General features: G+C 46.6%; 1 protein-coding gene across 1 annotated transcript in view; it reads right to left on the bottom strand.

The window, feature by feature from the left end:
• Positions 1 to 12,750, bottom strand: part of Lrmda (leucine rich melanocyte differentiation associated) — a 1,035,900-nt gene that overhangs the window by 428,211 nt on the left and 594,939 nt on the right. Inside the window, 1 exon segment of the mRNA XM_085698380.2 lies at positions 6,579 to 6,710. Within this exon segment, the coding sequence (XP_085554506.2) occupies positions 6,579 to 6,710 (132 nt within the window).

The following is a 12,750-nucleotide window of genomic DNA, read 5'->3' as shown; positions in this document are numbered from 1 at the left end:
CCTGAGGCTCCACCACCTTCCAGAAGCATCACTTTGCGGGTCACACCTTTGGGGAGCATGTGTGAACTTTTATAATATAAAGCGCCCATCTAAATCATAGCACCAATATATCTCAACTCCTAAAAACAAAAATCAATTTTCAGTCAGTCATGCTAAAAGATGGAATTGTCATCTAGCTCTCTATAGAAAACATCTCAAATATCATTATGCTATGAAACTGTAAGGGAATTTGTAAGAAATAAGGTTTTGAAATGAGCATCTCTAGTATAAAAAGATTTCTGTCCTTTCTAGTTATTTTAACATTTTTGATACTTGTCAACTTAATTTTTAAAATTTGTTTTGATATATTCTTATTCCAATTGAATATTGTTTTTATTCTCATACTCATTCTCCTTATTATCTTGGCTTTGCATTGGTAAGGATCCAACTCAGGGCCCTGCATGGCAGGTAGGTGTTCTGACTCTGAGCCGTTCCTCTAGTCCATTACCAGCCTTTTCATGCATAATTTCATGTCCTTAGTTATATAAACTTTGTTTTGTTAGGAGGGATCATTTTTGCTATCTAAACTCCACACTCTAGAAAAACTGCATCTTTCCTTGTTTGGAAGACCTGGGAGGGCAGATTCCTTTAAATATCCTGATCATGGACACTCTGGGGAAAAGCATCTTCAGACTCTAAGGTGCTTCAGCTATCCATACCAACGAACCCAGTGCATCTCCAGGAGTCTCTGTCACACAGGTCATGTGGTATGGTGGAAATTCCTCTGTTCTAAACCTTTCCAACACCCTACTAAATGGCAAATCAGGGTGAGTCAGCAGTTACTCACAATCCAGAGCAAACATGGAGCCCTGGAAACCCCTGTAGTATGTTCAGCCCTTCATCTTTGCTGATTCTGCCACCAGAGGATAAAATTCCATCACCTGATGGAGTTTTCATTGACTCCTCCATCTCCTGGGCTAACAAGAACAAACATAGCTCCGTCCTGCCTGATTGTGAGCTGAGATGGAACGTCTTAAGTCAGTTGTGAAGTTAAAACAAGAGAATGAGTGGCAGAGTCTCTGGGGTGTCCAGCTAACCAGGACCATGGCAATGAGATGACCTGGGAGATGCTTGGAAGGGCAGCATTGCTCCCAGCTCCTGGTGCTATGTCAACTCTCCCCGGCTGGACTCTCGGAACAACTTTGGTTTCCCTCATCAAGGCTTCTCCACAGGATTGGGCATCCAGGAAAATCTGTTTTGCTGGGATCTACAGTAAGTTGCCATTGTAGAGTCCAGCTGTCGTGGCAAGGCGTGGCAGGAGTGATTCTATAAGGAGAGGTCAAGACCACGGTGGTGTCTTCCTTACAAGCTTCGAGACAATAGAAAGTGAGGAGCCTCCCGGCATGCAGGTCCCATTGCACAGGAGCCTGGGTGATTTCCCAGCTGAGAGTAGAACTTCCCCACCTTTGAACTCATCTCCAGGTCAAGGGAAAGGTTTTACAACCACTGGAGAATTTTTACCATGGTGAACCCTACGGTCAGACTTTTGAAGGCTAAGCACATAGTATCATGATTTATTTGCACCCCTGCATGCATATATGTATCTGAAATATTATCATGCCAAAACAAAATCTAAGAGGTTAAGAGTCGCACAGCCAGTACATGAAAGAGACTATATTCAAGTCTCAGTCATTACTAGGAAGAAAAATTATTCAATTTCTAGCACAGAGGGTGAAATTAAAAGACCTGGGAATGAAGAGTTTAATATGTTTGGGGGGAAGATCATACATCGCCCTCCAGTTCTGCTATCTGTCTTGAATATTTCAGTTTAGGCTTATGTTTTCAAAACACTGTGGTTTTGTCTTAATGTTCCAAGAAATTTGAGTTAGATGCACCAGGAAGCAACGAGCGTCTGTGGGTGTTAACAGGGTGGCTACCCATAGTTCATCCTGCTTATGCTACTCACGGACACGCGAAAGTATGTATGTATTTATAAGAAACAAAGGGCCCTGAAAAAGAAAACATGCTTTCTCAAGACGATAAGAACGTGCTGTTAAAAGTGAGATTCAAGGGCCAGAGAAATGGCATGCTACTCTTGTAAGAGATGGGAGTTCACTTCCCAGCACACACTTCTGGCGGCTCACAATCACCCATAATTCCACCTCCAGGTGACCTAAAGCTCTTTGCTGCCCCACACTGGCACTTGTACTTACATGTACATAGACACACATACCCACACATGGACACACATACCCACACATAGACACACATACACACACATAGACACACATGCATACAGAATATTGTCTACATGTGAGGTCCAATTTTGCAATATAACACACCGGTCTCCTTGCCATATTCCAGCTTCATAACATGGAGCTCTAATCTTTCTTCCTGTTTGCACTATGATTCGAGCTAGTCATACCTTTAGCAGATGTGCTGACACAAATAGAAAGAAAATGAAGTATAAGTTCAAATAAAGCCAGCTTCTCAAAGGGAAAGGCAGGAGAAGATAATTTAATTGTGCAAAGGTTAAACATCTATCCTCTCCCAAATTTTCAGCAGGCTCACTACTTGGGGCTGAATATTCGGAGATCGCATGATGGAGATCGACACAGAAGCTCAAGGCTGCTGGTGGACAAGCCAGAGAGAGTGTGTGTGATTGGTGGGTAAGAGAGATTGAGAATACAGGCTGGGGTAGGTGTGGGTATTCTAGTCCATGGCCTCTGCTTAATTACCTAGCCACTCCACAGGAATCAAAGGAAAAGTTGTGCTAGGAATACATATCAAAAGAGAGAGAGAAAGAGATGACCTGAGATAGCCAGGCTCTTTGATAGCCCAGGCCTGCCACTGAGGACTGAATCCTCATTGAACAAGAGGTGATCGAAAGAAGGCAGTGGGGGAGGGGGAGCAAGAGGACTATAGAGATGGGGATGGATACATGCATTGGCGAACTGAAAAGACATTTTCCAGATGCTACAGAGTCTGGACCCTGGAATCTCCTCTGTAAGCCAAATTCCTGAAAGCCCAGATGGGAGCAGGGTCTCGCTCCATCGTCAGCTGGATCCTCTCACATGGAAGTCCCTCTTCTTGCAAACGGTTGCTTCTCTTTGGACTTTCAGAATCCAGCGGCAGAGGAGGAATCAGAGTCAGCCTAAGTGGGGTCTAGATGAACCGATGCCTGTGGCAATCTATGTATTTTACAGAAACTCACAATTTCTGAATTTTCTAAACAAATAAACAAACAGCAAACAGCAAAGGGATTATTTGTCAGTAATTCCCAGCTCATAGAAAGAGATTAGAATGACAGTAAAATATAAAAGTCTAAGAAATACATTCTGCCCCTGAAGATGATGGTTTTAGTCAAATGAGAGTGGTTTCCATGTTTTTGGTAGGATAATGTCATAGTGACTTTTGTCAACTTGACAGAAACTTAGCCATACCAGGGGAGATGGAATCTCAATGGAAGAACCGACTCCATCAATTGCTAATTGACGTAGGGGGTGATACCTTCCCTGGGCAGGTGAGCCTGGGCTGTGTGAAAAGAGTAGCTGAGAAAGCCAATACAATGCTTTTATCATGAAAATGAAATAAGATCTCATAGAGACAAGAGGCCAAGGCTGGTGTAGGAGTTACATACAGAAAAGAGCTGTTCTTCATATGCACAGCTGGGTCATATGCACATTTCTTCTGCATTTGCTGTGTAACTTGCTTCATAGCACAGGTAGGACTTGACAAGCACTTGAGCACCAGGGCTTGGACCCTAGAATAATCCTTCCAAATACTATGGTGCATCCGGCCCATTAAAGACAGGCGGTTGAGCCAAAACCAGCACTAACTGCACACGTAAGAATGAGGCTATTTTAGACTATCTATCACTGTTTAAAAAAAATCATGGCTGCCTGAGTGACACAAAATAAGATCATCAGAAGAGCCATCCAGCTGGGCTCTGATTCCCACAGGCTTGAAGTGCGGAGGACACTTGTTCTGTGGAGTGGATCATTATGCTGCATGAGCTGGCTGACAGAGCCTGCATGGGGAGCATCTCACGGGACAGCACCAGCACCAGCCTTGTGCAGGACTCAGGCGTCTTCACGGCACAGAGTTTTAATCTGAAGAGGCAGGCTCACACTGTCGTCTGCTTTTGCCACCTTGCAGACTGTAACTTTCAGATCAAATGGATGGGGAAGCTGAAATTTGCCAGGCTGCCAGTAGACCGGGAGGAAAGAAATTGCATAGCAACCTGAGCTGGACGTAGCAACCTGAGCCAGACAACACTTAGTGGGTATGTACCCACTGATAATAAGATGCTGCATAAAAGCCCAGTTATGTAATTGGATTTTCAGCAACACAGGCTATTCCCCTTACTTACTCTCTTAGCATTGCCACTACGGCTCAAGGAAGTTAAGGCACAGAACAGGGACGGACTTAAGAAAAGGTTCTGGCTCCCAAGAGGCCTACCAATCTCAGCGGTGCTGAGAATAAAACCAGCACCCGATCCAACTTTTGTCTTTAAAAATGAGGAACAGCCTCCTGGAGGATGACTTCTACCAGGCCACACGGCTACAAATGACCAAGAGGACAGATGACACAAGTTTGTGGCCTGCAACATCCTAAGGTGACATGAGACCCAAGGCATGGGCTGAGGTCCAAAGGAGGAATGGCATCTCCAGAGCTCAGTCTAATGATCCTTCTCTCCTTTATCCTGTTGTGCACGTGGTCCAGCTGACCGTCTCAGCGGACGAAGATGCAGAATACACAGAACAGAGCATGCTTTCCGACAATGACTTGGAAACTCCGTTGGTGAAAAGATGCATGAAGGGGAATCCCACTAAATTTCATTATGACTCAGACTGTGAACTTACCTCTAAGCCCTGTTCCTCTACTTCTCCCGAAGTGTCCACTGATAAAGGTCATAAGAAACATATTTGAGAAGCACTAATTGTCGATGCACACTCTCAAAATTCAAGTGTTTCAACTCCAAATCCTTTGAGAAGTTCTTAAGTCCTAAAGGTATAGCCCATCATAAGGTGACTTAATCTATTAATAAAAACAGGCAAAAATGCTTTCTTCCCCCTCCCATCATCCCTGTTCCCACTCTGTCCCCAGGTAGAGGACTCATCCCCCAAACCCTCTCTCACTGGCTCCTGTTCTCAGACTCCCGGTCACCAGACTGTGAGTGACAAACACTTGTTTGTGTCAACAACATTCTGTCCCAGCAGCAGGAGCTGGCTGGGCCAATATTTCACAGAATAAAGAAAATATTAACTTATGGCTTTAAGCACCAATGGGGGTTAATAAATAATTTTTCAAAGCATATTAAATGCTGTTATAACTATGCACACTGAACTTCACACATGAATCTGTTTTTACTTTATATCCAGGGCGGGGATAATGCTGGTTCTCTGTTTCTAACTCATTGTGTGAGTGGGAACAAGTGATTGACATCAATAAACCAGGCAGTCGGGCTCCAAGTCCAAAGCCATGCAGCAGAATCAAACCAACCAACCAAACAAACAAACAGACCAAAAAAAAAAAAAAAAAACCCTGGATATAACTGGGACTGAACTTGTATCCACGTCTCTGTCTTGTCCGTGGTTTGACTGCAAGTTGATACATAACCTCAGTTTCTAAGACTAGATAAATGGAAAACCTATATACTCCTCATTGGTCCTGGTAAGAATGAAAAGTAGGGTGCTTAAAGTCCCCAGCACAGTGCATGGCTTCCATGGCTGTCAGTGCGAACCTAGTGAAAATGAGTGTGTTGTTCATCCCACACACATCTGTGGAATGTGAACCCTGCCAGGCAAAGTTGTGCACAGGGAGGATCCAGAAACACCTGCCAGTGGAGCTAGTATCCCAGTACCTGGTTACCCAGAGCACTGGAACTGGAGGGGTGATGTGCCCTACGCTGTTAGAGAAGTCTTCTAGTGTGTTCTCACTATAGAATCCAGGGTGGTTAGCTTCACATTCTTATGCCAGGATAGGAAGGTACCCAACTACTCAAAGGAGGCCATAACCTACCATGGCTCTCAAAGGCCTGTCATCACACCCAAGATTGTATCCACCAAGAGTGAAGAGCGCTCTCTCCCTTCCTGATTTCCAGAACTGTTCCCCAAACCTGCATCAAAACGGTTATGGAAGCCTAAAAAGACTAAGCAAGCTTAGTGGCATTACCCACGGCTGGCCACCAGAGGTCGCCCTCCTACACAAGCCCAGGCAGACAGAAGCAGCTTTTCCTCCCAGGCACCCGTGACATTATTTTCTTTCTCTATTTTTATCTATTAAAAAGATTTCCTCGCAGCCATAACTTAGATCTCTACACTAAAATGGAGCAACAGGAAGATATAACGGTGCATTTCATTTATGAATGACCTATAATAAATTACTCTGAAGTGTCTTGAGTGCCAGAAGACAGAACGCTTTGTCTGCCCACCGACTGTATTTCACATACTTTAATTTAGCTGACACATAAAACTCATTTGACATTTTGCAGGTATTTTTGCGGAGAAGGGTTTGGGGGTGGCAGAATGGGACCCCTTTGGAGCTGGACAGCAAGTGGGGTGCTGCAGGGACCGGGCAGGCTGGGTGCCAAAAAGGATATTTGGTTCTTGTTGAGGGTTAAGGTGTGCAAGTGGGGTAACCGTGGCAACACGAGGTCGTCACCGAGTAGATTGTTGTCTAAGATGAGTTCCTCCAGGCTTCTGAATGTGCTCAGTCCTTCCAGTGACCTGCAATGACAAAGGCAAGGGGGAAAACGATCCTGCAGTAAATCAGAGAGGCCATTATGAGCTGAAATAAATATTTTAACCTTCCCTTTCAGAACTGGGAATAGTTTGGGCTTGGTGCCTGTCAGCGGAGTGAATGACAAGAGTTAGTAGCAGGGAGCCGGGGTGGGGGCGGAGGGGGAGAAGGGGGCCCCCGCTGGCACTCACTGCATCCTTCACGAATTGCCAACATGAAGGATGAGGGTCACTTATTGAGAAGCCAGGATCCAAAACAAAGGGCTTCAGATACGGCCTGCAGGATAAATTTGTCAATGTCTTGTGCCTTCAGGCACCCAGCCTGGGCTGACCCTAACCTCCATTCCCAAGATAAATAACTCTGTCACAGTTCACCTTCATTCCCTGGACACAAATTTAAGCTGTCATCCATCATTCCTGCCTAGAAATCTCATACCCCTCTTACAATAATAAATATAACTTCAAGTATCGTTTCTTCGCAGTTCTCCTCTGCCGGGGAAGCAGCCAGGAAGGGGCTTTTCTCTCCCTAGCACCCTTGCATCCCTCGGCTCCTTTTTCCCCTTCTCCAATTTTTTTTTTTTTAAACTAATCACTAAATTTGCTCCTGCCTAGCATCCTGTGGCTGCCCGACAGGGAGGAATTACATAATCACTCCAGGCCAACAGAAAGCTTTTTCTTCTTTCATGATTTCTTTTTTACTCGATCTTGGTTTTGTGTGGGGACAGAGGCCTGGGAGAACTCCTGCTCCAAAGCCCTGAGTCTCAACTTCTAATTTACAGAATGTAGGCTCTTTAAGCATGGAATACAGCAATGTAGATTTTCAGGCAGTAAATGAAAAGGATTAAGCATCAGGTTCAAAGACAAAAATGCTGTGACGGAAAGGAAAGGTGGCCCTGTTTACCCGCGTAGTCCGACATTAGCTCTGCACTCAGGGGCTCCTGTGAGTGTCTGGGGTGGTGCACAGCACGAGGCTGTTGTGCACAAATGCTTGCCCAGGCACACACAAATGTTAATTAAAGCGAGCTGAAAGTCCCAGGGCTTGCGCAGACACCCGGCTTCTTCACCTGCCAGGCCCAGGAGATGTGCTGAGTTTGCACAGGCAGAGCCGGCCTAGCCACGGAGTCCAAGAAGGGAAGACACGACACACATTCAGTCCCTGGCTAGTCTATAAAGTACAGCAGATCAGGAGGGCATCAGTCAGCCGCACTAGCCGTTACTAATTGCAACAATAGTACGACCCTGTCACCTTGGGCATGTTCTGGGTGCACCCCAGGCAGCGACATTTAGCATGGGAGCTTTCCCGAGGTGTCATGGCTCCCTGGTGGGCTTTCTGATGGAGGGCCTACAAATCCAAAACGAGGGGTGGGGGACTGAGAGTGGGGGTCCTATCCTTGAGATATGTAAGAGAATATCATTAAATCCACTGGATCCAGAACTCGCTCCCATCTCCATGTCCTGCGTCTAACAGACCTTCGCGTGGTCCCTCTCTGGTTCCTGCACCCAGAGCGTAGGGTTCTGAAGTTAGCGCTAACTGCTGCCGGGGCCAACACAAAACCCCGAAACAGGCATGCGCTTCTGTGTAAGAGTTATCCTATTTCATAGACTTCTGGGAGGAAAAACAACAAGAAACAAACGAACAAAAACTAAAACCTCTGTCCTTTGGGGGGGGGTTAGGCGTGGGCTATGGGGATTGGCTTCGGCTTCTCCGACTGTTTGCGACCTGAGCGGGGGTACTGAAAGCCTGGCTCTATGTGTCTCCTAGCTCAGAGGATTTCAGGAAGACTGGGGGGACATTTGTGCCCAACTGCCTCATGCTCCCCTCCACTCCAAACTCTGACTGTGTATTGCCAGTCGGTTCAGTCCTCCTGTGGTCCATCGGCTTATCCAGAAGCTGTGATCTGAGAGAGTGGGCCGATTCCCAAGTCCAGGGTGCAGGGAATCTGTGAGCTTTCTAAAGTCCTTGTCTGTTTGTTGCTGTTGTTGTTAGGGTTTTTGTTGTTTTTGTTTGTCTGTTAGCATATGGCTCCCATATATTCTGGGCTTGCCTCAAACTCCTTATGTAGCCAAGGATGACCTTGAAGTTCTGATCCTCCTGCTTAGACCATCCCACTAATGGGGTTATGGGCATGTTTCACCGGGTCTGCTTGCTGGGTTTCTGGGGATCAGGGACCGAATATAAAATCAAGTTCTCTACCAAGACTTATGAGCCCCTTTCTCCATGGGAGTCAGTGAGCCAAGATCATTAACCACAACTGTTTCAGGGCTAGGTCTCTGCTTGCCACGGGGGGGGGGGGGGGGGGGGGGGGGGGGGGATGGGGGAGGGAGCTCCACACACCCCCCATCAGGAAGCCTTCTGATGGGGGAAAGCTAATAAGTTCTTTCTGCATCAGCGTCAGATGGGCCCTGGTCAAAGGCAACATTCAGATACATACTGTTCCAAGTTATGCTCTGCAAATATTGTATTTTTGCCATGAGAATCAGCAAAGGGCTGACAACAGGCAAGCAGAGAACAGCTCCCTTCCCAGACTGTTTCTCAGGAAGCAGAAAACAAAATGACACAGCATGAGGAGAGGCAAGGCCAAGGCCAGAACACCGCAAGCTGGCCCACCACGGCAGCTTCTCTCCCACAGCCCAGGCTGTAAGGGAGAGAGGGCTCGGCGAAGAGTCCCACCAAATCTCCTGTCTCTCGTCTGGTTGCCAGATTCCTTTTTCTTCCTGGAATGTCGTTAGTGCTCAGTAAAAGGAGAGCTGGGCTATATAGGACGGTGGTGATAAATAAAGTCCTGTCCTCATCCTTTCTGTTGGCCCTACAAAGCAGAGGACTGCGGGACTGGAGGCAGGAGGCTCGGAACGCCATGAAGGAGACGCACCAGGGAAAGAATTTGTGGCATTCCAATGGCGCATTGGAAGCCAGCAGAAAAGGGTTACTCTTTTGACTTTGAAATTTTTCCCGTGACTGCTTTCCAGAAGAAATGATCGGGAAGGAGTTTCTTGCAACGATGTTTGCATTCATATCCTGCATACCAGATTCACTCTTGTAGAAAATGACAAGGTTAAAAAAAAAATAGGTTGTGGAAGTCCAGGCACAGCACTTGCTTTCCTGGGATGATATTGATAGCTTACAGGGAAGATGATAATGTGGTCTAAGCGTGCAAACTGCAAAATGCACCCTCCAAAGGGAGAGCCTCATGGAGAGTTGATGTCACTGCAGGGTGATTCCCTGCGTGGGAGCTGCAATGCCTGAGAGGTGTGAGCTGGAAGCCGGAGGGAGTCACGGGGTTCTTACACCACTGGGAGAAACCAGTAGAGAGTATGAAGGCACCCCACTCAGGGCGTGGGGACCCAGGTGGGACCACTCCAGGGCAGGGGGTTTGTTCTGCAAAGCTCATCAGCATCTCCAGATCAGGATGCTGTATCCTTCCCTCTGCACTAATGGGAAAGCCGCCTTGACCACACCCATAGGTACCATCTTGGCCATCCTGCACACTGGGCTCTCTCAGGAGCTTGTGGTTGTCCTGGGAAGAGTCCTAGTGCCTTCTCCAAAGTCACATCAATATGACAAAAACAGCAGAATGTGTTTGGCTCTAGTGGAGTCAAACAGAGGAAACTTTCGAGTTTCCACTGTAATTAACCCTATCCTCGTTAAGATAATTATGATCAAGCTTCCTGTCACAGTTAATATCCCACTATCATTGCCCGTGGCTCACACAATGCCCTCATTAGCCTATAGAAACAGTGGCGCTAAAGAGGCAGCTCTGCCCTGCGCAGGCTAGGCCCGCGGCTGGAGGATGACACAGGGCAGTGGGTATGGCAGCACCTTCCTCATCTCTTTGTTACTGAGTGGATGCAAACTCAGCCTTCTCATTCTGTCCTTGGAAACTGGCCCCTTGTGAGAATGGTAATAAGAAATGCTAGGAGCAGGAGGCAGGGAAAGGGGGTCTGACCTAGACCTGCGATGCCCACTTCCCTGTCCCCACTGCCCTTTGCCAGCACATAACCAGCAGAATACGGCACCATAAAAATTACCAGAGATCACTTCTGCAAACTCCTGGTGTCTTGTCAGCTTAAGACTCTGCCAAGGGTTAGGTCTCTTTTCTTTCAACTGCCTGTCTAAGCCGGTAGTGACACTTGTGCCTGGCCCAGAAAGGGCAACGCATAGTGGGGACAGCTCGCCACAGATCTATGTGACGAGTACCGTTTCTCTGGCTTTGGCCTGCACCAGAATCATGATATTCTCAAATCAAGCAAGGAGGCAGCACCTCCACTCACGCCTTTACCTGTGCCTATACCATATTCATCCCAACATCCAATCCAAACCTACATTGGCGGAGCCAGAGTGGAAAGGCTGTGGACACGCCAAGGGCCTGTATGCCCCAAACCTACCAACCACCCAGGTCAACTGTCTTATCTTGAGGCCCTGGCCTTGTCTTCCCAGAACTCATTCTGCCCAGCCCCCAGCTAAAGAAGGGATGTCAGTGTGATTTCCACTCACCTGGATAGTTGTCAGGTGCATAGCAGACTCAGAACCAACTCCCGAGCCAATGAGGTTGCTTAGCCTAGAGCTGCAAGTCCTAATAGAGTAACCCAGAGAAGCCCATGGAGCAGGCAGGGGCTAGTGCGGTGAGCTGCCAGTGACGAGAGGGCAGTCCTGTGTGGATCCCCGTCTTTAGCAGTGGAGACGTGTTTGGGGGCAGAAAGAGTGAAGGGCATGTGTAGCTAACTATGCCATGCTTGGGACAAAATCAACTTGAATACCTGCTTACCATCTGGTAAACAGGCTCACCTCTGAGACCCTCCCTCTTATCTGACACTCACAGAGCTGTCCCTCCACTGGCCTTAATAATCTTTATAATTTAGCAGCTAGGTCATTGGTACTCAGCAACCACAGCATGAGGCCAACACGGGGCTGCCACAGGCCAGTGTCTGCTCTAATTGGCCAGTGCAGTGGTTAAAGGGTTTAAGTGCTATCGCTGACTGCAAAAATAACAATTTGGTACTGTTTTATTTGCACACCTGGCATGCAGTGGCTATTAGAGAAGTCAGAAAATGAACTTCCCACAGAGACCATGGCCAAAGCTACAAGGACAGGACAGACAGTACAGAGTTCACCCAAAGGAAATGAGGAGAGAAAGAGGGAACTGGGGAGCAGATGTGACTGGTAAAGTTCCAGTCAGGGGGCCCAGCACCAGCATGTCATCAAGGTCTGACATGGGTATTCTAGCTGACTCTCATCATATCCTGTTTAAGTTGCTTCATGAAAGTATGGATTGACAGGCAATAAATTGAGAGAATGATTGATAAGGATAGGTAGATAGATGATAGACTACTATATTTAATACAGTATATATCACCATTTATCATTCTATATGTTTGCCTTTATAATTTTTTCTGGTTTTGTGCCATTCAGGTCACAAAGCCACACACACACACACACACACACACACGTAATTATCTAAATCAATTACTATATAACATGCATATAAAAAGCAGCAGAGGCTATATGCTTCATAAAGTAGGGTATATTAACAGCAATGGCAGCACAGAACATGGAATTCAAGTCAAGTATGAAGTCCTGTGGGACATCCTTCATGATGTAGAAAATAAAATTCATTACTAGGAAAAGTGATCCAAAGGCAACACCAGTCAGGAAAGCCAATAGAGCTAACTAGATGTGTAAGTTTCATGCTTCTAAGAATACTAAGGTATCTTTCAAATATGGTGCCTGAAAGCCACAGAGAACCAGGAAGAGTCAGAGCTGAAAAACAGGGCTTTCACGTTCTGGTATTTGAAAGGAGAAATAAGGAGGTAGATTCTCCGATCTCTGGCTCTTTAGGCTACACATTAACCTACCTGGGTTCTGGTCCTCTCCCTCTGAGGAAATGGTGTTTGCTTGCCTTAGGACGTGATGGATAACGTGTCTGATATCCCATTGTGTTGACCTCTTTGCTCTTGCCACCTGGAAGCTCAGAACTAGATTCTAAGGGACCCACCTACTAAAAGGTAATCACTTGTGACCTCTACTATCTGC

This window comes from Myodes glareolus, chromosome 12 (genome assembly GCF_982192425.1).
Source record: "Myodes glareolus chromosome 12, mMyoGla1.1, whole genome shotgun sequence".
Lineage (NCBI taxonomy): Eukaryota > Metazoa > Chordata > Mammalia > Rodentia > Cricetidae > Myodes > Myodes glareolus.
The sequence above is the reverse complement of the archived record's forward strand: the minus strand, read 5'-3'. Positions and strand labels throughout refer to the sequence as shown.